The sequence below is a fragment of the Xenopus laevis genome, chromosome 4S (assembly GCF_017654675.1).
Source record: "Xenopus laevis strain J_2021 chromosome 4S, Xenopus_laevis_v10.1, whole genome shotgun sequence".
Taxonomy (NCBI): Eukaryota; Metazoa; Chordata; class Amphibia; order Anura; family Pipidae; genus Xenopus; species Xenopus laevis.
In genome coordinates, this window is record NC_054378.1 from 104,924,519 (window position 1) to 104,951,987 (window position 27,469).

At 39.9% G+C, this 27,469-nt stretch overlaps 2 protein-coding genes across 4 annotated transcripts in view; one reads left to right on the forward strand and one right to left on the reverse strand.

Moving 5' to 3' along the window:
- The window catches only part of rnf123.S (ring finger protein 123 S homeolog), a 64,020-nt gene extending 57,780 nt beyond the window's left edge, over nucleotides 1-6,240 (forward strand). Inside the window, exon 39 of the mRNA XM_041561678.1 lies at nucleotides 5,582-6,240. Coding sequence (XP_041417612.1) covers nucleotides 5,582-5,681 — 100 coding nt within the window. The 3' untranslated portion in view covers nucleotides 5,682-6,240. The remainder of the gene's footprint in view (nucleotides 1-5,581) is intronic.
- A 4,963-nt stretch (nucleotides 6,241-11,203) lies between these two features.
- On the reverse strand, nucleotides 11,204-25,710 carry gmppb.S (GDP-mannose pyrophosphorylase B S homeolog). 3 transcript variants are annotated; one of them, XM_018259240.2, is made up of 10 exons: nucleotides 25,390-25,710; nucleotides 22,899-23,033; nucleotides 22,649-22,729; nucleotides 22,435-22,483; nucleotides 21,319-21,461; nucleotides 20,070-20,228; nucleotides 16,672-16,750; nucleotides 15,107-15,234; nucleotides 13,182-13,364; nucleotides 11,204-11,921 (listed from the first exon to the last, which is right to left on the reverse strand). In XM_018259240.2, exons 2-10 carry the CDS (start codon nucleotides 23,025-23,027, stop codon nucleotides 11,790-11,792), a joined length of 1,083 nt encoding a protein of 360 aa, XP_018114729.1. In that variant the 5' UTR covers nucleotides 23,028-23,033; nucleotides 25,390-25,710; the 3' UTR covers nucleotides 11,204-11,789. The 3 variants fall into 3 exon arrangements, with proteins under 3 accessions (XP_018114729.1, XP_018114728.1, NP_001091347.1); XM_018259239.2 differs by lacking the exon at nucleotides 25,390-25,710 and adding an exon at nucleotides 25,167-25,349; NM_001097878.1 differs by lacking the exon at nucleotides 25,390-25,710 and having other exon boundaries at nucleotides 11,587-11,921; nucleotides 22,899-23,034.
- Nucleotides 25,711-27,469: the final 1,759 nt, after the last annotated feature.

A 27,469-nucleotide genomic window follows, 5' to 3' on the forward strand; every position in this document is an offset into this window, starting at 1 on the left:
CGTTTTTCTGTTTCCTTCTCCATATTTTCCATTTCCATATTTTCCATATTTTTCTTTTTTTCTTCTTCCCTTGTTTTTGTGTGTCCTCACTAGCTCCTTTCTCCAGATCAACCTCACCTAAAACATAAAATTGATTAAGATTGTGTGTCAATAGGGAAAGAAGAGGGAAGTCAATAGGGAAATAAGTCAACCTGCCATTGTCTTCTGCTGGCTGACCAAAAACAACTACTCTTAACCTTCATTCCTCCTAGTTTGTACTTACTTTCATTAATCGTTTCATCTGTTTCAGCTCGAGGGGGATCTATTTTTGTAGCAGATTTTGGTACTTCTTGCTCTTTATTTTCTTTTATAGGAGTCTCTTCATTTTCCTTAGAGTTTTCTGTTATCTGTATTTTTACTCCTAAAAAGTAACAGTTTAGACATTTCAGTTCTTCCAAACACTGGGGTTAATAACCAATGTTAAACAATCAAATGATTCAAACAGCACACTAGCAAATGCTAATTACTAATTGTTACTAGGGGTTACTAGATCTGAAGAAACTTTATATTTTTACTCTTCTCTAGCTATCTAATAGCAATATTAATAATTATATGGTTGTTTTATTGCACGATAATGTCTGTGATGATGACTGTCACTCAACTGCAGTTTTAGTCTTGCCTGAGTTGCCATTGTGTTAGCTGACTAGAGCCTTCCTTATCACTCTAGCAGCCCTGCTATTTGTTATAATGCTCCTTATGGGTCCTGGATATTTAATTCTCTAGGGGCAGTACTATTCTATCCATATGAGCCCATTTCATGGATTCATTGGGTAAAAACATAGACAAAAAACTGACAGAATGTTTACCTTTTTCAAACACTTGTAAGCTCCGGACCTCTTTCTTACGCTCTTTTAACACTTTTACATGCTTGTTGCTGGGAGAGAAAAGAAAATAGATACTTGTGTTTTAGGAATGTAACTCAGTTTATATATATATATATATATATAGTGTAAAATCCCTTTAAGCACTACGAAAAAGTCACAACGTTTTCCCAAGGTGTAGTAACTATCCATTGCAACCAATCAGCAGGTAGCATTTACTGACAACTGTTAAACTGACAATCTGGTTGGTTTGTTGGTGTAGGTTACTAGACCTGGTGCACAAATTAGTTGAAATCCAGGAATGGCACACTATTTTTTAATAGTCGGCATCCCTTTAAAGAACTTACCAGAATCGAATGCAAAATGCCAGAACTCCAATTATTAGCAAACTGACGCATCCACCAGCTAATCGGATAAATGGTTTATAATGGATATCTGAAACGATAAGAAAAGATGTTAATGAATCACCATGTAAGCGCTAGTATGTATAATAGGTATACAGGTATGGGACCTGTTATCCAGAATGCTCGGGACCTGGGGTTTTCCGGATAACGGATCTTGCCGTAATTTGGGTCTTCATGCCTTAAATCTACTAGAAATGAATTTAAATATTAAATAAACCCAATAGACTGGTTCTTCTTCCAATAAGGATTAATTATATCTTAGCTGGGATCAAGTACAAGCTACTGTTTTATTATTACACAGAAAGAAGGAAATCATTTGTAAAAATTTGGATTATTTGGCTAAAATGGAGTCTATTCCGTAATTCAGAGCTTTCTGGATATCGGGTTTCCGGATAAGGGATCCTTTACCTGTATCATATATCACTATAGACATGTAAAGCTGAGAGAGCATTTGCCACAAGCCAACAAAATAAATGCAAACATATTTGGGAAAAAGGAAATATTATATTATGTCACAGGGTAGTTTTAGTATTTAAAGGGTAATGGAAAATTACCAAAATATAACCAAATTAAGACAATCAATAGAGGGAGTAAGAATAAATAGGACTAGGAGTAAAATGCAAAGAATAATTTGAAATGGCAGGGAAAACTGTAGTCTCCGGAGATGGAGAAAAACATCTGGGTGGTTCTTATTTTGCCATGTGCAACCTGAATTGCTGGGCTCTATTACCTTTTGCTGTCTCTGTGTCTGTCACCTTAGTTGAGTCTGTAAGGAATAAAAAGGAAAATAAAAGCGGCTCAGTATATAATAATCATCAGGATTATGGCAATTAACATGTAATTGGCACATTTATGGACAAGTTGTGGAAGCTTTCCAATTACTTCCATAGAATAGGTAGTAATGTAGTAATGTCTCTCTTGATCAATGGGTTATGTACGAAATAAATACCATTAACCGGGGCATTACAATTAAATGAATGGTATGAAAATGAAATCATATATAAATATATATATCCACATGCTTTCTCTGTAAGGGGGCCTGCGGGTGACCCACAATGCTCATGACTTGTTTGTTAATACTGCAATGAAACAAGTTATAATAGTGAGGGATAATTTGTGCCAATAAAATACTATTTATAATTATTTTAATTTCAATTTAGTTATATTTTACTGTGTAATGTTATATATATATATATATATATATATATATATATATATATATATATATATATATATATATATATATATAGTGCAAAATAGTGCCTTTATAATATTTATAGTTATATGAATGTAATGAAAAAAACAGTTACATACACACTGTGCCATAGTTACAGCCCTGTCTCCTGATACCCTCCCACCTTACAGTACACACTGCCTTTTACTTACATCTCTTCCCAAAAAATAAATAATAAATCCGACTCAGAATAAATAAAATTTCAGGATAAATTGTCAGGGCTGCAGTATGGCTAGTAACTGGTACAGTTCATAATGTAATGCAAAAAGATATAAGAATAATAGCTAGGGATCGTTTGTGACAATAAAATACATTTATAATTATCTTAATATCAATTTAGCTATATTTTACGTAGTAGTGTAATAAAATAATGCTATAATATCTTAATAAATATAATTTCAGGATACATTACCATCCAGTCTCCGAACTGGGAATCCCATAGCAAAAATATTGAAAAGAATAAGTAATAAAAAAATAAGAATTTGAATAGAGATAAAACTAGCCATGTCTGATTAGTTCTCTCTCCTACTCCAACTGACAAGTGAGTCGTTAGAGCTCAGGATACAGGTAGAGAGATGTCACTGGGCTTTGTGATGTCATCGCTCACATTGTGATGCTGTCACTGGGCTTTGTGATGTCGTCACTCACATTATCCAGGCTGCAGTATGCCTGGTAACTTGGACATTATAGTTAAAGGGCACCTGTTGGGCAAAAATATTTTCCCCATCCAAAGGTGCGGGCTAATAGTTTTAAAAACAAAATATTGTCTCGCTGCTAGCTCTAGGGCACCCGCACTGGGAGGGAGCTCCTGGTTTGAGCGTCCATGTTGGGGCACACACGTGCGGATAATGAGCGAAAGCCACAACTTGTTCGTTATGTGCGTGTGCCTGACGTCAGAAGCTCATTGTTGCGCTCTGCACAACACGGCCGCTCACAGTGGGAGATATCGCTGGCGGTGGAGAATTTAAAATAAAAACATCCCAAGTGCAGGCTCTATTAACTGACACCAGTTTTTTTTTTTATTACTGTGATAACATTGTATTTGATTGTGCTTTAGACTTTAATGTTAAAAGTATCTGCCCAATGCTTTTATATTACCGTTCTGATCGCCAATGTTCCTGTATGAGGGGGCGGCCACATTTGTACTGCAATAGTCCGTTAGTGTTAGTTCTTTTCACTGACCGGTTCAGAAGTAACAGTCAGACCAGTTTAGGAACTTCAAGTAACGATGACTTACAAAAGCCCTGTCAGTGAAATAAATATCAATTGACCTTTTGGTAACGGGTAGGGACCCACAGGGTTAATTATATTCCCTAGTTTCTGGGTGGAAGAGAATGTATCTAGTTTGACTCATTTGCATAAGAGTATTATTGGTTACTAGATATGAAGTTTTAAAGTGTGCAGTGAGCTTATGTGCTTAGGTGTGCTCAAACCAGCCTCCCAGACATGCATCAAACGCACAAGAAAAAAACACTGTGTATAAAAGATCAAACAGGTACGAGAAATCAAATCATTTGTGGCTGGTCATTAGTTCCTTCCAAATGAGAGAAATGAGATGAATGTTAAGTAGGCAGCAATGATAAACATCCATGAACCAGTTCTGTGCCATGAACCAGCAATCAAAAGGCTGCATGTGTGCCAATCACCGCTGTTTACCTTATTCTCTATCCTTGTTTTTTGGATTGAACACAATAATGAAAATGATGGTTTGTGCCATGGAACACAAGTATGATCCCTTCTGTAGATATAACAGACACATACATGAAGTTCAGCCTTTTATGTCTAAAGGAAACCTGCCTTAGGGCACAGTCACATGTCACGTATGCTTCTCTTCTCTTGTACTAAAAGTAGGAGGAGAGAAGTAGACTGTACGTCACATGTGACTGTGCCCTAATTGATAGATAAGATGCCGACTTGCTTCCTCTAGAGGCAGCAACTTATTGGCCAGTGTATGGGGCCACCAACAGACCTGCCTCAATGATATGTGGCTGAAAATCATCCTGTCAAATGAAGATCAGCGTGTTGATACTAGGGATGCACTGAATCCAGGATTCGGTTCGGGATTCGGCCTTTTTCAGCAGGATTCGGATTCGGCCGAATCCTTCTCCCTGGCCGAACCGAATCCGAATTTACATATGCAAATTAGGGGTGGGGAGGGAAATCGCGTGACCTTTTGTCTCAAAACAAGGAAGTAAAAATGTTTTCACCTTCCCACCCCTAATTTGTATATGCAAATTAGGATTCGGATTTGGTTCGGTATTCGGCCGAATCTTTCATTCGGGGGTTCGGCTGAATCCAAAATAGTGGATTCGGTGCATCCCTAGTTGATACAAAAAAACCTAAACAATTCTAGTCCTACTTGTTAGCACTGTGCATTTTTACCAACCCAGCCATCAGCTGCTAATTATAATGAGCCTAAACAGCCAGTAGCCCTGGGCCTGTGTTTCTTTGAGTCCCAAATTAACCAGGCTGTCACCCCCATACAAAGGGTTTTTTAATAAACTGGGATTGCTAAATTTACATTTAGCAAAATGTAGTGTGTCTGTCTGTCCACAAAAGAGGCCCAGATCTGTGTGTTGGGTATTGACAGGTGAGATTCCATATGCTGTTGAGCTGCACCGGCTAGAGTTGTCAACTGGCCGGTATTTTACCAGCTTGGCCGGTAAAAATTATGTTTGATCCCAATGTTATTAATAGGGAAAAAAGATAAGTATATAGGAAGGCCGGTATTTTTTTCCAAAAAAGGTGGCAACCCTAACACCGGCCCAGACACTGCACCGGCCCAGACACTGCACCAGTCCTGCTCAGTCATTTGTCTGATCATGTGAATTTGGTAATTGATAGAAGCTGTAAAGACTAAGACTTTGAAAAGGCCTGGGCTGCCCTCAATATGCACAAGCCAGACCGTGAACTTGGCTGCCTGCGAAACCTCCTGATTCCATATATACAGTATATATAATATATACACCTAGTCATTAATCCAGGCATTTGTGAGCAGTGACAAGATATATGTTGTGTGTAATAAAGTCATTGTTAGGTAAAAGCCTTGCATTGATACTCATTTCTTTTCTTCTCTCTCACAGGGCCTGTATTAACCAGCACCTCATGAACAACAAAGACTGCTTCTTCTGCAAGGCCACCATCACTGGAGTAGATGACTATGAAAAACCAACTGCCATCTAACACCTCCCTCTGCAGTACAGCCGGGTGCCCACCTCATCCCACCAAGATGCTGACTCCCCCTTACGATGGGTTTAAAGGGGAACTATTGTGCAAAATATTTGATTGTGTTGTCCCAGAGATCTGGTTCAGCAGCCTCATTTATTTTGGAGCATTGGTTCCATTTTAAATATGTTTACAGCTTTATTTTTAAATGCTATGTACGTGTGCTGATTTTACACTCCCTGTTGGACTGTGCAGGTGACTCTGCTGGCTGACTGTCAGTTATGCTGACGGCAAGGGGTGGGTGGTGGCTGTGTTATCTGTATTTGCACTGATGCTGATGCGCTGTTATAAAAAGTAGCCACAACTACAGACAAAAAAACTCACCAGCAATTGTACAAGTTATGCTTGTTCACCTCCAAGGTTTGTGTGTCAGTACTAGAGAGAGCTGCACTTGATCCACATTGTGACACAGTCTGTCCTATCACTGGATTGGACTTTATTCAGATGCATTTTTATGTGTCTCCCATTGGTTCTACACACTGACACAGAACCGAGTATTAAATTATTTATCCTGCCAGCCTTGACTTTCTATTCTGTGCATAAATTCATCCTCCCCTCGTTCTGTCTCTACTCAACCAGGGGAGAGGAGCGGTACAAGAGTGCCAGAGACAACTGAAAGGTAATGGGGCAATGAAAGAATTATGGTCATACCAAAAGTATGCATTGGAGTTCTATTGTGCGGGATACATGCATTTTTTGGGTTTCTATTCATATTCAGTGTATTAGTTGTATTAGCCTAGTATATTTATTCTCCTGCCACAGGCTATACCAGTGCCGAGGTCACAATTGGTCACATATCCACTAGTTCAGAGAACAAGGCAAATGACTGTTGTGACTTACATCGCTAAATCCTTTCTTTTACCCCATTTGTGCAGCTTTGGTTTCAACTATTTGAAATTGATTTGGTCTAATGGTGATGCGCTAAAATATGATGATGATGAGGATTATTTATGCTGGGTTACTATGTGGCTAGTTACTTTAAATTGCTGGAAGAGGAAAAAGCTGTAAGTAGTTGGCATCTGATCCTAAAGCTTCCTGGATAGAATATTAAAGGGATCCTGTCATCGGAAAACATGTTTTTTTCAAAACACACCAGTTAATAGTGCTACTCCAGCAGAATTCTGAAATCCAGTTCTCAAAAGAGCAAACAGATTTTTTTATATTCAATTTTGAAATCTGACATGGGGCTAGACATTTTGTCAATTTCCCAGCTGCCCCTGGTCATGTGACTTTAGGAGAGAAATGCTTTCTGGCAGGCTGCTGTTTTTCCTTCTCAATGTAACTGTCATCAATGTCTCAATGTAGCTGTTATCTTGTGTTAGGGAGCTGTTATCTGGTTACCTTCCCATTGTTCTTTTGTTTGACTGCTGGGGGGGAAAAGGGAGGGGGTGATATCACTCCAACTTGCAGTACAGCAGTAAAGAGTGATTGAAGTTTATCAGAGCAGAAGTCACATGACTTGGGGCAGCTGGGAAATTGACAATATGTCTAGCCCCATGTCAGATTATAAAAAAAATCTGTTTGCTCTTTTGAGAAATGGATTTCGGCGCAAAATTCTGCTGGAGCAGCACAATTAACTGATTCATTTTGAAAAAAATGTTTTTTCCCATGACAGTATCCCTTTAAGTTAGCACTTGTCAAGGTCAGCGGAAGTTACAGCGTAACCAGCAAGATGATTAATCCTTATTGGAAGCAAAACCAGCCTATTGGGTTCATTTAATGTTAATCTGCTCTATGTACAAGTAATATTCTCACAGCGGGGATCTTGCACTGTAAGTTCTTTAACCGGACTGTTTTGCCAACCTCACTGTCCCTTCTCAAACTGTCAGTTTCTAAAGGAAAATGATACCCCTGAACAATGTCAAATATATTGCATAGAAAAGCTCTTATGTAAAATATGTAAATAAACAATTTTCATAATAATATACTGTATTAGGAGTATGTGCCATTGGGTAATCTTAAATAGAAAATTGGCATTTTAATAAATAAGGGCCGCCCCCTGGGATCCTATGATTCACGGTGCACACAAACAAACCATACATGTTAGGTCACATGAGCCAATTAACAGACAGAGTTCTGTCTTTTGCTTCAACACTTCCCCCTGTTACAGTTAGAGTTGAAGTATTTCTGGTCAGGTGATCTCTGAGACAGCACACAGACCATCACGAAATGGTGGCTCAAGGCTAGAGATGTAAAAGGGCAAGATTTACTTAAATATATATTCCAGTTTGGTAAAATTCTTTAATGAGCAACTTAATATGATATAAACTATCTGTTGCTTATGTATTCATTTTGGGGGTTTAGTTTTCCTTTAAGTGCAGTTGTGGATAATAAACTGTAGCAGCTCCTTAGAAGATCTTTCTGATGCTGTTATCCCCCCCAATAAATAAATAAAAAAAATTGTTGCGTAATTATTTATTTTGGTGGTATAGTTTTCCTTTAAAGCACTATTGCTCTCTTGCTGGTTATACTGTAACTATAGAAACGTTTGCTGACCTTGACAAGTGCTAACTTAATATTCTATCCATAAAGTTGTAGGATAAGATGCCCACTACTTGCAGCTTTTTCCTCTTCCAGCAATTCAATCGCAGCACTTTTTTTTTTTTAAAGTAACTAACCACATAGTAATGCAGCATAATCCCTCCTCCTCCTCCTCCTCATCATAATGTTTTAGCACATCAACACCATTAGACTAAATCAATTTCAAATAGTTGAAATTAAAGTTGCATAAATGGGGTAAAGCAGCAAGAGAATAGTTTTGTGTATTGATGTAATGTGATGTTTCTTGTCATCTCTGGGAGCTCAGTCTTCTAACACCTGAGAAATGAACTCTCAGGGACCATTTTGCTGGTATGAGGATAATAATAGAGAATGTAGCTTGAGAGAGAATGCTGAGGCCCAGTAAGGGGTTAACCTACAGTCACCAACCATGAATAGGCAGTGTGCTTGTTAACCTTAAAGGAGAACTCGACCCCCCACAAATAAAGACCAGTAACCTACATCAGGGGTCCCCAACCTTTTTTGGACCGGGCAGGGCCGATATCAATGGGGGACAAGTGTCCCGGGCCCAGTAATGCTGCAGTTTAGAAAGAGCCAGGCCCCCCCCCCCTTGCCAGCACCGAAGATCTGTGGCCAGCCGAAAAAATGTGGAAGTGCCGAAAAGCCGAACTCCCGAAACGGCTAAAAGACCCGAAGCCACGAAAGGAGGCGAAGTTGAAGTCCTGAAGCCACGGGTTCAATTCTACTGAACACCAATTTGTGTTTTCTTTTTTATTTGTTTTAATCCCCTGGCCACCAATGTATTATTTTAATATTCTATAGGCCCCTGCCACCAATGGTTTTTTTTTAAATATTTTTTGGGGCCCCAATTTTTTTTAACTTGTAAGGGGGGCCCTGGCACCAATGTTTTTTTTAAATATTTTTTTGGGCCCCAATTTTTTTTTTAACTTGTAAAGGGGGGCCCTGGCGCCAATGTTTTTTTAAAAAATATATTTTTTTTGGGCGGCCCTGAATGTGTTTACAAAACAGTGGTTTTTAGTTACAAAGTTATGATCATAAAGTTGAAAAGCCACCATACCACGTCAAGGTAAATCCCATATGGCAGTCCCTAACTTACTTAACTCAGGTGTTAATATAAAAAGATACTTCTCTGCATAATAGCATTACCTGTACACAGTGTGTGTTGAGCATTGGTTTCAATCTGAAAGCTAAATCCTCCCCCGCAAGTAAGGGCTTTTAAGAGAGAGAGATTGCTCAAACCAACGCCCATATTTAAAAGCATAGGACCACCATTAGTATAAAGGGGTGGGTATGGGGTGCTATTAAAAACCACATAGAGCTGAGCCACAGCTTCAGGCCAATATACAAAATTCAGGGGGGGGGGGGTTAGTGGAAACACTCTTAATGCTAAATCAGGTCGCGGTTCAGGTTGCGGGTATTTTCAATAGCGAGTTTTACTCCTTTTTTTCCTGATCATGCCAACTTCCAATGATGTCACTTCCGGTTTACAATGGCAGCACTTCCTGTTTTTGTGATGATCAGCAGGTCGCGTATCGGGTTGCGGATAAGGTACTTGCGGGTCGGGTAAAAAGTCATTTCTGGTTTCTGTATCTCTCTAAGTACAAGAAATGGGCTTCTTACAGGATACCCTCAAAGACTATAGCAGTACTGAGCACTATATAGCGTTAGAGAACTACCCACAATGATACCAACCCTCACAGACTGTCATATACATGTACAAACTGTCATATACAAGTACAGACTGGCAAGTACATATTACCCCCAGATGGGAAACAATGTAAGCGATTGACTTTGTGTATAATACTCTCAGCACATCAGTGTGTGTGTATAATACTCCCATAATACTCTCAGCACATCAGCGTATGTGTATAATACTCCCATAATACTCTCAGCACATCAGCATATGTGTATAATACTCCCATAATACTCTCAGCACAGTATGTGTATATTACCTCCAGTCTGGCAGTTTAGTGCAAGATCTTCACTGTGAGCATATTACTGCCACACACACCATCATGCAACTGATTTTATTGCTATGCTTTTCTTTTTTTTTGGAATACCTGGATACATGGACTATTCCTATGTTCCTGGAAAGGATTGAGACATTAATGATTGTTTCCTGCTTGAGGTTCTCTGCATAAAGCTTAGTAGTAGTCTCGGAGTATTGAAGTAATAGCAAAAATCCCAATGCAGAGCATATTGGGGAGAAGGGTTTATGTGCAAAGAAAACTCTATATTTCTGGCCTCCCTGGGTTAATATGGACACAGGCAATATATAGTGAATAAAGTACCCCCTCTTGTAAAATATAAGGATATTATAAGTTACCGAGGAGTTTCATGACCATATAAAAACACGAGGCCGAAGGCCGAGTGTTGTTATACAGGTCATGGAACTCCGAGGTAACTTCTAATATCCTTATATTTTACAAGAGGGGGTACTTTATTAATTATAATACACGAATTTCAGTGAGTCATGTAACAGAAATGACATCAGAACTCACCGTTTATAACTGATGACATCAGAACTCACCGTTTATAAGGATATAATTTACAGGATATTCATGGCTTTTGTGTATTATATAGTGAATAAAGTACCCCCTCTTGTAAAATATAAGGATATTATAAGTTACCGAGGAGTTTCATGACCATATAAAAACACGAGGCCGAAGGCCGAGTGTTTTTATACAGGTCATGGAACTCCGAGGTAACTTCTAATATCCTCATATTTTGCAACTGGGGGTACTTTATTTATTATAATACACAAATTTCAGTGAGTCATGTGACAGAAATGACATCAGAACTCACCGTTTATAACTGATGACATCAGAACTCACCGTTTATAAGGATATAATTTACAGGATATTCATGGCTTTTGTGTATTATATAGATATAGTGATCATTTTTCATAGGAGCACACATTTAAATGTAAGAAGAAAAATAAAAATATGGCACATAAGGAGTTAAAAATATCTTTCCTTTATAAGAAGTTGGAAAACACAAATGACACGGTAGAGTTCTCATATTAAATTCATCTGACACTCCGTAGCAGAAAACTGATTCTTAAAAACGCTGCTTCCTTTCGATAAGCACAGGCAGTATAGAGACATGGGAGTGACATACTATCCCTAATATTGACGTCACTATTATTTGAGAATAGCCTGTGTTATAAGCCCTCCCTGCAGCTTGGAGAGATGGGCCCAGTGTGAGCTGCTCCTTTGTGTATCTGGTGCCCCTGTGAAGGCTTCTCCTTATAGAATAAAATATCTACAGGCTGATTCCCAGTGAATTGTCTCACCAAGGAACAAAGGCACGGCTATCATACACTTCTCCATAGCCAAACTTCTTTTTTTTTTTTTTAGCACCGTGCCAGCCTGTATACCCATGACTGTAGAGGATATCATATCCTGAGATTGTACTCTTCTTTATTTCTCTGCTCCTCTCTGTACAATTGAGCAAAACCCCCTTGTTGCTGGACAGCACAGATTACTGTTCATAGTCCCCAATCATAATAGAGGGATGTGTTGTCTGAGCAAGAGTCTTGTAGTTCTACATGATTATCCGTGGTTCTGGCACAGACTCAGAGATGCACTTGTGTGGCAGGACGTTGGCTCCATTTAGGTAAAGTTCATCATTAACAATGACGTCTTCCCCCAGCACAGTCACATTCTCCATGCGCACCTGGATACACAGGGAAAGCAAATACAAGTTAGTGGCAGAAAAACGATATACTATAGTAATTAGAGCAGATTCCTGAGAAGCACTGAACTGTGCATTTCTATCAATACTTCAGTCTGTGTATGTCATGCCATATATACGTGTTCAGTAATCATTATTCCTGGTGCCAATACAAACATTTCTTTAGCTGTTGTTCTCCCAACCTGCCTATGGTTCAGCCAACATGGCAGACTACACTTGCTCATTCCCAAATGCAAAATGACTGAACCTCGCCTTAGTAAGCAGAACAATACTCTATTGTAATCTTATATTTACAGTAACCGTAAAACACTGGATAACAATCACCAGCACCCAAACTTGGCATCTCAGGTGATTTGTTTTGCCATGGGCTAGAGTCCTGCAGCTTGTCGGGTACCAGCAAAAACCTGCGGGTTGCAGGTAGAAGTTTCGGGAGTGGGTACAGACGTGGGTCAGCGGTAATCCGGGTTTGCGTGTCGCGGGTCTTCTCAATAGCGAGTTTTACTCCTTTTTTTCTGATCATGCCAACTTCCAATGATGTCACTTCAGGTTTACAACGGCAGCACTTCCTGTTTTACTCCTTTTTTTTTTGATCTCGCCAACTTCCAATGATGTCTCGGTTTACAATGGCAGCACTTCCTGTTTCTTGATGGTCAGCAGGTTGCGGATAAGGTACTTGCAGGTCGGGTTGGGTACCGGGTAAGTTTGTGGGTTGCAATTCGGGCTTAACAAATTGTTTCCGCGCAGGACTCTACTATGGGCAATGGAAAGAGCCCACTAAGGAGTAAAGGAACAGTAACAGTAACAGATAAAAGTGTTTTAAAGAAATGACAATATAAAGTAGTGTTGCCCTGCACTGGTACAACTGGTGTGTTTGCTTCAGAAACTCTACTATAGTTTATATAAACAAGCTGCTGTGTAGCAACGGGGGCAGCCATTCAAAGCTGAAAAATTAGAAACGGCTCAGGTTACACAGCAGATACCAGATAAACTCTGTAGGATACAATGGGATTCTTCAGAACTTATCTGTTATCTACTGTGTATCCTGTGCTTAAATGGCTGCCCCCATGACTACACAGCAGCTTGTTTATATAAACTATAGCAGAATTTCTGAAGCAAACACACCAGTTTTACCAGTGCAGGGCAACACTACATTATATTGTCATTCCTTCTTTTTGGTGTGACTGTTCCTTTAAGGTAGGAAATGTGTATGCAGACAATGCAAGATCTGCTCACAACACTCACCCACTGTCCTACTGATGAGCTCCAACCAACAATGGAGGACTGAAGCCAGGAATGGGAGTGCAGCCTGGAGCCTTTCATGATAGAGCAGCGCTTGATCCGCACTCCGTCCTCTACAGTCACGCCAGGGCCAATAGTCACATTAGGGCCAATGCTGCAGTTCTGACCAATCTTCGCTGTGGGATCCTAGAGAGAGAGAGAGAGATGCATTAATAGGAGAGACTGAAGAAATCAGTGCAGGCAGTGAGTCAGACAGTGAGACGGACAGGAGTACAAATTGATTTATTATAACACAGTAAAATGTATTTTCCCTTATTTCCTTAAACGGCTTTGTTTCCAGGGTGCTCAGAATTTCTTTTCACACATTTACATGCAAACATGCTTATAAGAAACACCATATTGCTTGCATTAACTAAACCATGGCTTTAACACAGTTACACCGCAATTACTGGGCAATACTGCTTCAGTGCAGAAACCCATAGCAACCAATTAGATGCAAGTTTTCCATATTCCACCTGCAGCAGAGGCTTATTGGTTGCTATGGGTTACAGCACTAGAGAAATTGTGCCCAGAGTGATTAAATGGACAGAAGTGTTGCTCCTGTAGTCCAAGTACAACGTCCAGATCTACTTCTACCAAGTAGCGAGTAGGTCATTTATGAAATTAATTAAGAAATGGTGCAAAATACTAAATATAGGCCCAATCCCCCATTTATTTGTTGCATCATACCCTCAAGCTTAAATGAAGGGCTGCGACAGAACACAGAGACCTGCTGCAACCTCCATGAAGATGCAGCACTTGCACAAACATCTGTGTTAGGAATTTGAAGCAGTAGTAGGTATATTAATAAAATCCCTTTTCGGAAGGGGTTTGTTACAGTGAGAGCTGTGAAGATGTGGAATTCTCTCCCTGAATCAGTTGTACAGGCTGATACATTAGATAGCTTTAAAGGAGAAATAAACCTTAAAAAGAAATCTGGATAAAAATGCCATATATTATATAGTGAACTTATTGCACCAGCCTAAAATTTCAGCTGGTCAATATCAGCAATGATCCAGGACTTCAAACTTGTCACAGGGGGTCACCATCTTGGAAAGTGTCTGTGACACTCACATGCTCAGTGGGCTCTGAGCAGCTGTTGAGAAGCTAAGCTTAGGGGTTGTCACTAATTATCCAGCAGAAAATGAGGTTGGCCTGTGATATAAGCAATTCACTTCTTTGTTGAACCGTATGAAACGAGTCAGTGAATTGCAAGTGATGCTACAGGACTGATTATTAAATTCTGATGCTAATTGCACTGGTTTCTGAGCTGCCATGTAGTAATTATTTGTATTAATTACTAATCAGACTTATATTGTGACATTTCTATTCTATGTGTACTGTATATTGTGAGTGGGTCCCTAAGCTCAGTAAGTGACAGCAGCACAGAGCATGTGCAGTGAATCAGCAGAAAAGAAGATGGGGAGCTACTGGGGCATCTTTGGAGACACAGATCTTTACTGCTAAAGGGCTGTGGTTGCCTTGGGCTGGTACAGAAGCCAAAACATAATGTAAAACATTTCTACCCTACTTCTTTAGTTAGACTTTAGTTCTACTTTAAGAAGGGGTTGGATGGCTTTTTAGCAAGTGAGGGAATACAGGGTTATGGAAGATAGCTCATAGTACAAGTTGATCCAGGGACTAGTCCGATTGCCATTTTGGAGTAAGGAAGGAATTGTTCCCCCCTCTAATGCAAATTGGAGAGGCTTCAAGTGTTTTTTTTGTTTTTTTTGCCTTCCACTGGATCAACTGGCAGTCAGGCAGGTTATATACAGACTTAAAAGGTTGAACTTGATGGACGTGTGTCTTTTTTCAACCTAACTTACTATGTTAAATATGAGACATAAATGCCATGACGTGAAAAGAATCAAGTCAGGTTCCATACTCACCACCAGAACATTCCCAGTGAATCCAGGTCCAACATGAAGCCGCTCTGGGTGCTTGTGTCTGACAGACTGGAGGTACATACACATGCCGGTCAGGAAGTCTTTAGGCTGACCAATGTCCATCCAGAACCCTAAATGAGTGACACTGATCTCAGGTGACTATAATACAATAGAAGTCACAATACAATTATATACAGTTCCATCTCTAAAGAAGAAACCTAAATCTCTGTAATACAGTCACTTCTGGGTCAATAATATAAAAGACAAATCATCAGCAAGTGCAGGGGAAGGCAAAGCAGATCTCCCTACATTCCTTGTCCATTATCTGGGCTCATAATGAGTGGGCCAATAGGATGCAGCGTATGGGGAAATGATGATGATGAGGGTGATATCCTTCAAGAATTAAAAGAAAAACCCTCCTTCGGTTACATTCTCACAGAGTGTCAGTAATACCCCCTTGTGTGATAGAAACACATCCACTGTTATTGCTCTGACTTCCCACTGGAACAAGGTGGGAGGATTGAGTGTCATTCAAGTTCGTTTTATTGTCTTCCTGGCAAAGAACATTTTCTCTACATTTCTCTAAGGAATCTCTTCTCATAATTAGACCAATGTTTTTCTGGTAAGAGCCCCGTGTAGACTTGACTGGGGATGTGACGTAATGGAGCCTCGTTAAACCGTATGAAACGAGTCAGTGAATTGCACAATGAGACTGGCTGAAAGCAGGAGGGTGAGAGATGCCTGTAACAAAGCACTCGTTAAAGGGGTTGTTCAACGTTAAATTAACTTTTGGTATAATGTAGAGACTGATACAATTAACAATTGTTTAATTATTATATGTGGTTTTTACGTTATTTAACTTTTTGTTCAGCAGCTCTTCAGTTTGCAGTTTCATCAGTCTGGTTTCTAGGGTCCAAATAATCCTAGCAACCATTCATTGATTTGAATAAGAGACTGATTTGAATAAGAAACTGGAATAAAAATAGGAGAGGGTCGGAATATAAAGATGCATGATAAAAAGAAGGAATCATATTAATACTTTTGTTGCCTTACATAGCATTGTTTTTTTAGGTCAGTGACCCCCGTTTAAAAGCTGGAAGGAGTCAGAAGCTGAAGGCAAATAATTTAAAAAAACTATAAAAAATGAAGACCAATTGAGAAATTGCTTAGAATTAGCCATTCTATAACACAAGAAAAGTTAATTTAAAGCTGAACCACCTCTTGAAGCAGCACCATCACATCCATAGTTTTTGGATTCAGAATAATTCCAATGATCTAAAGTCACATGACTAAGGGTTTGCATTCTGTTTAAACACTAAATCATTTATTTGAATTTGAATTCTGCCCAATGTGCCAGGATTTGGCCAAATCTCAATATGAATCCTGGATACAGCTCATTCTGTGAAAAGCAAAGGAACCTGAAAAGGGAACAAGGTTAGGGAGAGGTTGAATGACCCAATGAGAGGGAAGTGGAATGGTCCTTCCGAGTCAGAGATTATGTCAACTGAATGTAAAATGGGACTTTTATTGCACAAACAGTTCTAAGGGCAAAAACTAAGCCAACTTACCTTGCAGCTCCAATGCAAATAACTGCCCCTCCTGAGCCATAACAGGGAAAATCTCCTTTTCTATGGAGGTTGGGCGTAGCTAGAAAAAGAACATAGACAGTAACGTACAGTACAGTATGTAAACTATATATATATATAACTGCACAACTTGTAAGCATTCTGGACCCAGGCTCATGCTTGTGTTTGAAGGCTGAAAATAATCCAGCAGTAACACTGGCCCCTGTCCAATAAATATTGCCCAGATATATGCGCTAACTTCTTTTAGGTCTCCAGTACTTTAAGTGGGTACAGAAATAGGTAAAAAAAACCCGCAAAGGCATGACACTAATCCATGTCCTTATCCTATCCCATTTAGACTATTGCAATCTCCTACTAACTGGTCTTCTTGACTCACATCTCAAGGTGGGCCATCAGGGATAGATCCGCTTGTTTGTTGACCTGGACACAACAAGCGGATCTCCAAGTGTATGTTAAGCTTAAAGAGATACTGACACCAGAAACTAGGGATGCACCGAATCCAGGATTCGGTTTAGGATTCATCCAGGATTCTGCCTTTTTCAGATGGATTTGGCTGAATCCATGTGCCTGGCCGAACCAAATCCGAATTTGCATATGTAAATTAGGGGTGGGTAGGGCAATCACGACTTTTCATCACAAAAGAAGAATTTTTTCCACTTTTTCCTTTCCTGTCCCTAATTTACATATGCAAATTAGGATTCGGAATTCGGCCGAATCTTTCACCAAGGATTCAGCCGAATCTTTCACCAAGGATTCGGCCGAATCTTTCACCAAGGATTAGGCCGAATCCCAAATAGTGGATTCGGTGCATCCCAACCAGAAACTAAACATTATTTACATCTATCATAATATTGCTACATACTAATAATTTTGGCATAAAGCATTTGCCAGATGCTTTTACATTGCCTGTCTGATTCCCGTGTTTGTCTATAAGGGGGCTGCCATATTTGTGCAGCAGGAGTCCGTTGGCATTAGAAACTTTAACGGAGAGATGTTTTTGTAGAGATGAGCCAGGAGCAGTGGATTGTGCCATAAAACTCAGCAGACTCAGAGAACCCGTCTCAGAGACACCCACTGCACAAAACTGGATGCCTTCAAATGCCCTGGAATATGCTGTCATATTGCTGTTTGTTACTGAAATTAATTTTCTACGTAGCTACTTGAATCAAATATCAAACTATTCTTTTTATTAATCCAACGGACATTCTCTACTTGGAGTAAGGTTCTTAGTGGGGTCCCCCAGGGCTCAGTATTGGGTCCACTTTTATTTAACTTGTTCATTAATGACTTAGGGGAGGGTGTTTGCAGATGACACAAAATTATCCAGCCCAATTAATTCCATCCAGGATGTGGCATCCTTGCAACAGGATCTTGACAAACTGGCAATCTGGGCAGCTAAGTGGCAAATGAGATTCAATGTTGATAAATGTAAAGTCATGCACCTGGGATGTAAAAATATCCAAGCCACTTATACCCTTAATGGGACTGCACTAGGCAAATCCATTATGGAAAAGGACCTTGGAGTCCTTGTAGATGATAAACTTGGCTGTAGCAAGCAATGCCAGTCAGCAGCATCAAGGGCAAATAAGGTCTTGAGCTGTATTAAAAGGGGCATAGAGTCACGGGAGGAGGGGGTCATTCTTCCACTGTATAGAGCACTTGTAAGGCCCCATCTAGAATATGCCGTACAGTTTTGGTCTCCATCACTCAAACAGGACATTATTGTATTAGAGAGGGTACAGAGAAGGGCAACTAAGCTGGTAAAAGGTATTGAAAATCTTAGCTATGAGGAAAGACTGGCCAAATTGGAGATGTTCACGCTGGAGAAGAGGCGCTTAAGGGGTGATATGATAACTATGTATAAATATATAAGGGGATCATATAATAATCTCTCTAATGCTTTATTTACCAGTAGGTCTTTCCAGCTGACACGAGGTCACCCATTCCGATTAGAAGAAAAGAGGTTCCGCCTAAATATTCGGAAGGGGTTTTTTACAGTGAGAGCTGTGAAGATGTGGAATTCTCTCCCTGAATCAGTTGTACAGGCTGATACACTTGATAGCTTTAAGAAGGGGTTGGATGGCTTTTTAGCAAGTAAGGGAATACAGGGTTATGGGAAATAGCTCATAGTCCAAGTTGATCCAGGGACTAGTCCGATTGCCATTTTGGAGTCAGGAAGGAATTTTTCCCCCTCTAAGGCTAATTGGAGAGGCTTCAGATGGGTTTTTTGCCTTCCTCTGGATCAACTGGCAGATAGGTAGTTAATAAACAAAAAAAAAAAAAAAAAGGTTGAACTCGATGGACATGTGTCTTTTTTCAACTTTACTTACTATGTTACTATGTTACTATGTAAGCACTCTGGACAAATATTTCCCAATTTGCAATTTGACTATAGCGTGGCATATTCTCCACCATATAGTCCATATAGAAGAAGAAATAATAATCACCAGACTTCTAGATAGTTGGAATCATGTGACTAATGTGAATATTTGGACCCGAGTGAATTGTACTAATAAACACGAGAAACTTGCTTCATAACTTTACTATACTGAAAGTAAATGAGTTGAGAGTTGTGCGGTATGATGGTGTTATTCAGTTTCCTTCCCAAAAGAAGTTCTGCCAGTGTGATATAAAGGCTCATAATGAAAGGCATCTTCCTTTATATCAGTGATCCCCAACCAGTCGCTCATGAGCAACATGTTGCTCTCCAACCCCTTGGATGTTTCTCCCAGTGGCCTCAAAGCAGGTGCTTATTTTTGAATTCCAGGCTTGGAGGCAAGTTTTGGTTGTATAAAAACCAGGTGTACTGCCAAACAGAGCCTCAATGCAGGTTGACAATCCACATAGGGGCTACTAAATGGCCAATTACAGCCCTTATTTGGCACCCCAAGAACATTTTTCATGCTTGTGTTGCTCCCCAACTCCTTTTACTTCTGAATGTTACTCACGGGTTCAAAAGGTTGGGGATCACTGCTTTAGAGGAATAGTAACACCAAAAAATGTTTTAAAGTAATGAAAATATCATGTTCTGTTCCCTGCACTGGTAAAACTGATGTGTTTGCTTCAGAAACACTACTATTGTTTATATAAATAAGCTGCTGTGTAGAAATGGGGGCAGCCATTCAAAGGAGAAAAGTCTCAGGTTACACAGCAGATAAGATCTGTAGAACATAATGGTGTTATCTGTTATCCACTATTAATCCTGTGCCATATAGCCTTTTTTTGATGTTACTGTTCCTTTAAATTCAATAAAATAAATTACTTCTCTAAAAAGATGTGTGCAATCCTGCACATATGAACAGCAATAGTGCTACTGTGTTCCTCTTGAGCTGGATTAGAATGTGCCGGGACAACACTACGATCTGGTTATAATTTCTTACCTGAATACGATCCAGCACAGCCGGGGAGAAGATGTACAGTCCTGAGTTGATCTTGTTGGACACAAACACCTGTGGCTTCTCCACAAAGCGTTGGATTCGCCCTGATTCTGCTTCATATATAACAACTCCATATTTTGAAGGTTCCTCTACCTTTGTTACCTACATGGAGGTGAATAGATAATTGTTACTTTTTGCAACATCCCCCCTTTTCTCCCTTGATATTAATATTCTAATTAGTTTAAACATTTGCACGTCTGTGCGAATGTGAAATACGCTTCCGATGGAGCGTAAAAATACTGGACAAATTTGCACATGGGCAGTAACCAGCACCAACCTTAGTGCTTAGATTTTTTTCAGGCAGCTGTAGGCTGTACAAAGACAGCAACAAGTTCATTAGTTGCCATAATTTAATCCCAGTTGCAAATGTGCCCAGTATTTATAAATACGTCCCTATATAATCAATCTGGAGTGATTCCTTTAACCATTTCACTAACACTACTTGCTATTACAAGCAAGATTGTTTATCCTTTATGCTCTCTGCACTCACTTCTGGTTTTGACTCTTAAAGGAGAAGGAAAGGTTAAAATTAAGTAAGCTTTATCAGAAAGGTCTATATAAATACACCAGTAAAGCCTCAAATTAATGCTGCTCTGAGTCCTCTGTCAAAAGAAACAGGGCATTTCTTTCCTTCTATTGTGTACACATGGGCTTCTGTATCAGACTTCCTTCTTTCAGCTTAATCCTCCAGGGCTCGGGCTTGAGCATGCTCAGTTTGCTTCTCCCTCCTCCCCTCACAGCAGTAATCTGAGCCCAAAGCTCAGAGCCAGCAAAGAGAGACTCAGGCAGGAAGTTACATCACACCAAGCTGATATGGCAGATAGACAGAGAGCTTCTAGAGCTGTTTACTCTGGTATAGTAAGGAATTCTATAAAATAAATATAGTGTTTTATCTTGCACTATTGTGGCTAATCTATTTTCAATAAACTGCCTCTGTAGCTTTCCTTCTCCTTTTAAACAGTGTAGCGGATGTTGTTCACCTCCAAATGTGTTGTACATTGTTTTATAAGTCAGAACCAGCAGTGCATGGAATATAAACAGAATGCTTTTCAATAACTAGTGAAAATGTTTAATCCGTATTGGAATGCTGCATACAAATTTTCCATTAAGAAAACAGCTCTTGGGCAGAGTTCCCCTTTAAGCACACATCTGTTTTACTGCATCTTGGACAGTGGAATAGGCTAGGACTCACCACGATGGTTCCTTCTTTCCCGTGGTGTTTATGGAATCTCACCATATCCTCGAAAGGAAAGTCACAAATGACATCACTGTTAAGGACAAAGAATGGTTCCGAGTTTTCTGTCAGTAGTTCCCTTGCCAGGGCTAAAGGACCAGCTGTGGACAAAGTAAAAAAAATTTGGAGCATTAGAATTTTGTTGTCTGGGTGCTGGAAATACATAATAATACAGAAACACAATACAATCCTGAAAACATTACATTGCCATAGAAGGGGCATAGTGTACAAAAGTCTCATGGTTTCGCTTTTAAAGGGGTCACATTCTGCTCCGTGGAAGCACATTCAAACCAAATTAGTGGTCCCAGTCTGTGTAAAATGAGCTTCTTCTTGGGTAAAGGGAGGGCTTTGTTTATACAGAGGCCTTTCAGTGAACTGTTTGTTTGGATTAGGATGCACCGAATCCAGAATTCGGTTCGGGATTCGGACTATTCCAGCAGGATTCGAATTTGGTCAAATCCTTCTGCCAGGCCGAACCAAATCCTAATTTGCATATGCAAATTAGGGGCGGAGAGGTAAATCAAATGACTTTTTGTCAAAAAAAAAGGAAGTAAAAAATGTTTCCCCTTCCCACCCCTAATTCGCAGATGCAAATTAGGATTCGGTATTCGGCCAAAACTTTAGCAAAGGATTCGCGGGTTCGGCCAAATCCAAAATAGTGGATTCGGTGCATCCCTATTTTGGATTGAGCTTGGGTGTACCAAGTAGTACTGCAGATTCAAACTTTGCTTTCAAATTATAAGCTCTTTCACCATCATTACTGAATAATACACTCACATATATGCATGGTTGAGGAATTCACTGCATGTAGGAGACTAAATTTAACCCCTTCCCCAATCCAAAATTTGACATAATCTAATTCAGCTGGGCTAATAAAAAGGTGCAGAAACTCTGTCTGCTTTACAGAGAATCTGGGAACATCCCACCATGAAAATCAGAGGCACCTCACTTCCCAGAATCCATCATTTCAAAATGGCACAAGATGAGGGAAGGGTTGAATGACTCTGCCAGGCTGCGAGGGAGGGGAAATATAAAATAGGAGACATTAAAAACTGCATTTCTGTATCTGCTCACCTGTACCCAAAGGCTCCTTTTCATGGGACATTGAGATTCGGATACCAAGCTGTTAACATTGATGGGAAATTGTTAGTTTCGTGAGTCATTACTGAATATATGCAGCAGAAGCAGGTGCTACTAGAGGAGCTAAAAAGGACATGGATAATTCTAGAGATATAATATCTGCTCTAAAGACAGTCTGACAGTTGGTCGGATGACGGCAGCCACTTACCCTCTTTTCCTGTTCCTTCATTTCCTTTTCTAACATGTCTGACATGTAGCTGACAGCAAGGATCACATGTGTGACTCCAGCCTGTTCAGGGCAACCAATAGGAATGCTCGGTTAGTGTTCGGATAAATAACATGTGAATGACTTAAATATTAGACATGGTGAAATAGTGCTGGTGTGATGGGTGAGGATGGCATTGGGAAGTATAAGAGGGTGTGAGTGGGCTACACAGTTCTGTACAATGAGTACTTACCTTTACCAGGGCCTCCACTTGGTGCAGGAGGATGGGTTTGTTACAGAAGTCTACTAATGGCTTTGGCACACTCAGTGTTAAAGGCCGCAGCCTGGTTCCATATCCACCAACGAGAATTAGTGCTTTCATATTGGCCTGAAGGGAGATCAGAAGACTGTTAATAGGGAAAGCAACTCGAGTGTGTTCAAATCAATACAAACCTTTACTATTCATAAACACATAGACCTGTTAAGAACCTGAACCCAACATTAAAAAAAACAAAAAAACTTTGGAATAAGGAGTTGTGGGTGAAGGCGATTGTACTTTCACTGTCTCTGATGGAAATACTGAAAGAATAGGTTGTACTTTGTTCTCTGAACCTTAAAGCCCCCTGCCAATACCCTCTCTGCCCTTCACATATCATATCCTCACACACAGGGGCAAATTTACCTAGGGTCGAATATCGAGGGTTAATTAACCCGAACTAGGGGGTCGAAGTTTTTTTTAAAGAGACAGTACTTCTATTTCGAATGGTCGAATAGTCGAACGATTTTTAGTTCGAGTCGAAGTCGAAGGGCAAAGTCGAAAGTCGAAGTAGCCCATTCGATTGTCAAAGTAGCCAAAAAAACATTCGAAATTCGAAGTATTTTTCCTCTATTCCTTCACTCGAGCTAAGTGAATGGGCCCCACAATATATGAAAATTGTGGATAAGAAATGACACATTAAGATACAGGTATGGGACCTGTTATCCAGAATGCTTGGGACCTGGGTTTTCCAGATAACAGATCTTTACACAATTTGGATATTCATACCGTAAGTCTACTAAAAAATCATATAAACATTAAATAAACCCAATAGGCTGATTTTGCTTCCAATAAGGATTAATTATATCTTAGTTTGGATCAAGTACAAGCTACTGTTTTATTATTACAGAGAAAAAGGAATACATTTTTAAACATCTGAATTACTTGGATAAAATGGAATCAATGATGAGAGACGTTCTGTGATTAATATAGCCCTTACAAATCTGGGTATGACTCTCATTTAATTAAGTCATAAATCTGCCCCATTTATCAAATCCTCACACCTCGAATGAACCGGTTGGTGTAATGGATCTGAGCAGGATCTTTGTCCAAAAAAAAGAAAATATTCCATGTCAAGCTTAGGAGCAGATTTATAAATGTGTGAGATAAGAACAGAAAAACTCAATCACTTTCTATTCATTCCATAAAAGCATATTTATCAAATGGTGAACTCCATCGATTCTAAAAATCCCATAGGAATGAATAGAAAATGAGTGAGTTTCTCTGTGGTGAGTTGTAACCTTACGTTGATAAATCTGTGTTTAATCCCAGCAGCCCCTCCGTACAATTACTGTTCTGCTAAGGACGACCCTCAGTACAGACTGCAGCTGTGGGCGACTATTTGGGGCACAAGTGCTTCCCTGAGATAAGATGATGAAACATAATGGGGAAGCACTGAATCCAGGATTTGGCTGAATCTGATTGGCTGGTTACAAAGCATTCAACCAAACCAAACTCTCGGAAGTCACGTGGCTTTAAAGTGCAGTAAATGTGACAATTTGTTTCTTTTAAAGGGGTTGTTCACCTTAAAATGAACTTTTAGTATTATCTAGAGAGCGGTATTCTGAGACAATTTGCAATTGGTTTTCATTGTATATTATTTGTGGTTTTTGAGTTATTTCGCTTTTTATTCAGCAGCTCTGCAGTTTGCAGTGTCAGCTAAGGGTCCAAATGACCCTAGAAGTCATGCATTGATTTGGATAAGAGACTGGAATATGGACAGGGGAGGAACTGAATACTAAGATGAGTAAATAAAAAACAGCGATAACAATAAATAATCTTGCAGCATTTTGGGGGTCAGTGACCCCTATTAGAAAGTCAAAAGGAAAAGGCAAAGAAATAAAAAAAAGAGAAAAAATGAAGAACAATTGCAAAGTTGCTTAGAATTAACCATTTTATAACATATTTTATAACATATTAAAATGTAACTTAAAGTTGAAGTCACCAGTTTAATGTGAACTTGGTATGTGGCCAATAGAGGAGTGAGCCCTTCCCCAGCCCATAGTGAGTGTGAGCAGTGACTACAGGGATTCCAGTCCTGCCTGTCCCTCAGGTTTGACTCCAATCTCACACACTGAGCAGCTATTGGCTGTCACCGAGCCCCATCTTGTGATTGGCAGTTTTCTATTTTGCTCCACTTCACACATATCGCCCAAATCATGCTGTAACTGTGTAATATGTCCCATGAGAATAAGCTCCACTCACCCCAATACACATGAGTTTGAGGGACACAGACAGACCATAACATTGCCTTACAGTCACCTGACACCTCCCCCTTCAGTCTGCCCCAAGTGACGCTCAATCTCTCCTCTACATTAGGGAGCCAACAAATCCCTGCGCAGACATATGTAGTAATTATCCTCAGAGCTAGACTACAAGTCCCGGCATTCCCTCCACATATATCAGTCCTCTCGGTGCTGTCACTCACCTATCCGATCCACTCGTCAGCAGACTTCTTCCACTTCAGTACCATTCAAACTGAAGGCGTGGTTTCGTCCCGGGTCGGGAGGCGGGGCTACAACAAAGCCACTTCCGCTTCAGCCCAGTGAGCCGCTGCTCAGCAGATAGTTCATGTCTATTACCCGAACCGTGACGGCTGCTATCTTAAACATTACTAACATTGATAACCTGGACTCCAGTTCGGTTCAGACATCGTCTAATTATCTGCAGCGTTCCCGTTACCAAGGAAACCACTAAGCGCATCCTCTAACTATGACATTAATAGCTGCTTTCACCTAGGCAACGGGAAAGCCTCTTAATAGCTCGTCCCACCAATCAGCTTTTAACACACCTCCGGTTAGAACGTAGCACTATTGGTAAACGCGCGTAGCCAATCAGCGGGCGCGGGAAGTCCTTGTGACGGTGGCAGTTCCAGCAAAGCGGAAGTGTAAATGCCCATAAGTGGGTGCGGCACAGAGTGCGTGCTGCAAGGTGCGTTTGCTGCGCTATTATTCTAGGCTTAATTGGGGCTCATTTATAAACACTGGGCAAATTTGCTCCAGTCCAGTAACCCATAGCAACCAATCAATGATTAGCTTTTTTCAGCCAGCTACAGGTTGAGCACTGAAAGCAATCATTTGATTGGTTGCCATAGGTTACTGGACAGGAGCAAATTTGCCCAGTGTTTATAAATGAGCCCCTGACTTTTCTGGTTTGCAAAGCTTTTTTTTACATTGTTGAGGGAAGTCGCATAAGGCTAAGTTTTATTTGCGTCTCCTCCCTGAGCGACTGTGTCCGACTCTAATTACAGGTCCCTGGTTGCTTTTAGCACCGGAATTGCGCAGCCTCCTTATGTGTGAACTTCATAGAACTCTTAGGAGCAGATTTATCAAAGGTTGAAGTGAATTTTCGAATTAAAAAACTTCTAATTTCAAAGTAATTTTTGGGTACTTCGACCATCAAATAGGCCAAATTCGACTTTGATTCGAAGTCTCGAAAATTGAAGTACTGTCTCTTTAAAAGACTTCGACTTTGACACTTCACAACCTAAAGGCTGCCGAATTGCTGTTTAGCCTATAGGGGACCTCCTAGAACCTATCTGAGGCTTTTGGGCAAGTTTTGAGAAGTCAAAGTTTTTTTTAAAAAAAGGGTTAAATTGTTTGATCATATGATTTTACTTCAATCATACTTCGATCGAATACTGCTGGAAAAAATACACTTTGACTATCGAAGTACTCAAATTCTATGGTCGAAATTAGAAGTTTTTTTTACTTCGAAATTCGATCCTTGCTAAATATGCCCCTTAAAGTGGACCTGTCACCCAGCCACAAAAATCTGTATAATAAAATTCCTTTTCAAATTAAACATGAAATCCAATTTCTATTTTTTATTAAAGCATTCATAGCTGTTGTAAGCTCATTTAAAAATCTCAGCTGTCAATCAAATATTGTCTGCCCCTCCTCTATGCCACGGGCATAGAGGCGAGGCAAACAATTACTATCACTGCTCTCCACATATTCCTCCGTTCTCTTTACCATTTAAATCAGTAGCCAGGACATGGGGATGGACATCAGGTCCCCCATTCTGGTGCACAAACACGATTCTGAGATGATACAAGGCTTGTCTTAATAACAGTGTCCACAAAATGGCTCCTACCTGCTTGTTATAATTATGAATTCCCAGACTGAAGATAACAAGATTCAAATAATTTATATAGTGTAATTAAAGTTCATTTTGCTTGACTAATGTGATAAAATAGGATTTTGAATATTTTTTTTTGGTGACGGGTCCTCTTTAAAGGGATACTGTCATGTGAAAAAAAATTTTTTTCAAAATGAATCAGTTAATAGTGCTGCTCCAGCAGAATTCTGCACTGAAATCCATTTCTCAAAAGAGCAAACAGATTTTTTTTATATTCAATTTTGAAATCTGACATGGGGCTAGACATATTGTCAATTTCCCAGCTGCCCCAAGTCATGTGACTTGTGCTCTGATAAACTTCAATCACTCTTTACTGCTGTACTGCAAGTTGGAGTGATATCACCCCCCTCCCTTTTCTCCTCCAGCAG

Coding starts and splice junctions, on each gene's coding strand:
- gmppb.S (XM_018259239.2), bottom strand. Junction 22,730..22,898: donor AAGTGGAGGCCCTGGTAAAG/GTAAGTACTCAT, acceptor TGCCCTGAACAG/GCTGGAGTCACACATGTGAT. Junction 13,365..15,106: donor TCACTGGGAATGTTCTGGTG/GTGAGTATGGAA, acceptor CTCTCTCTCTAG/GATCCCACAGCGAAGATTGG.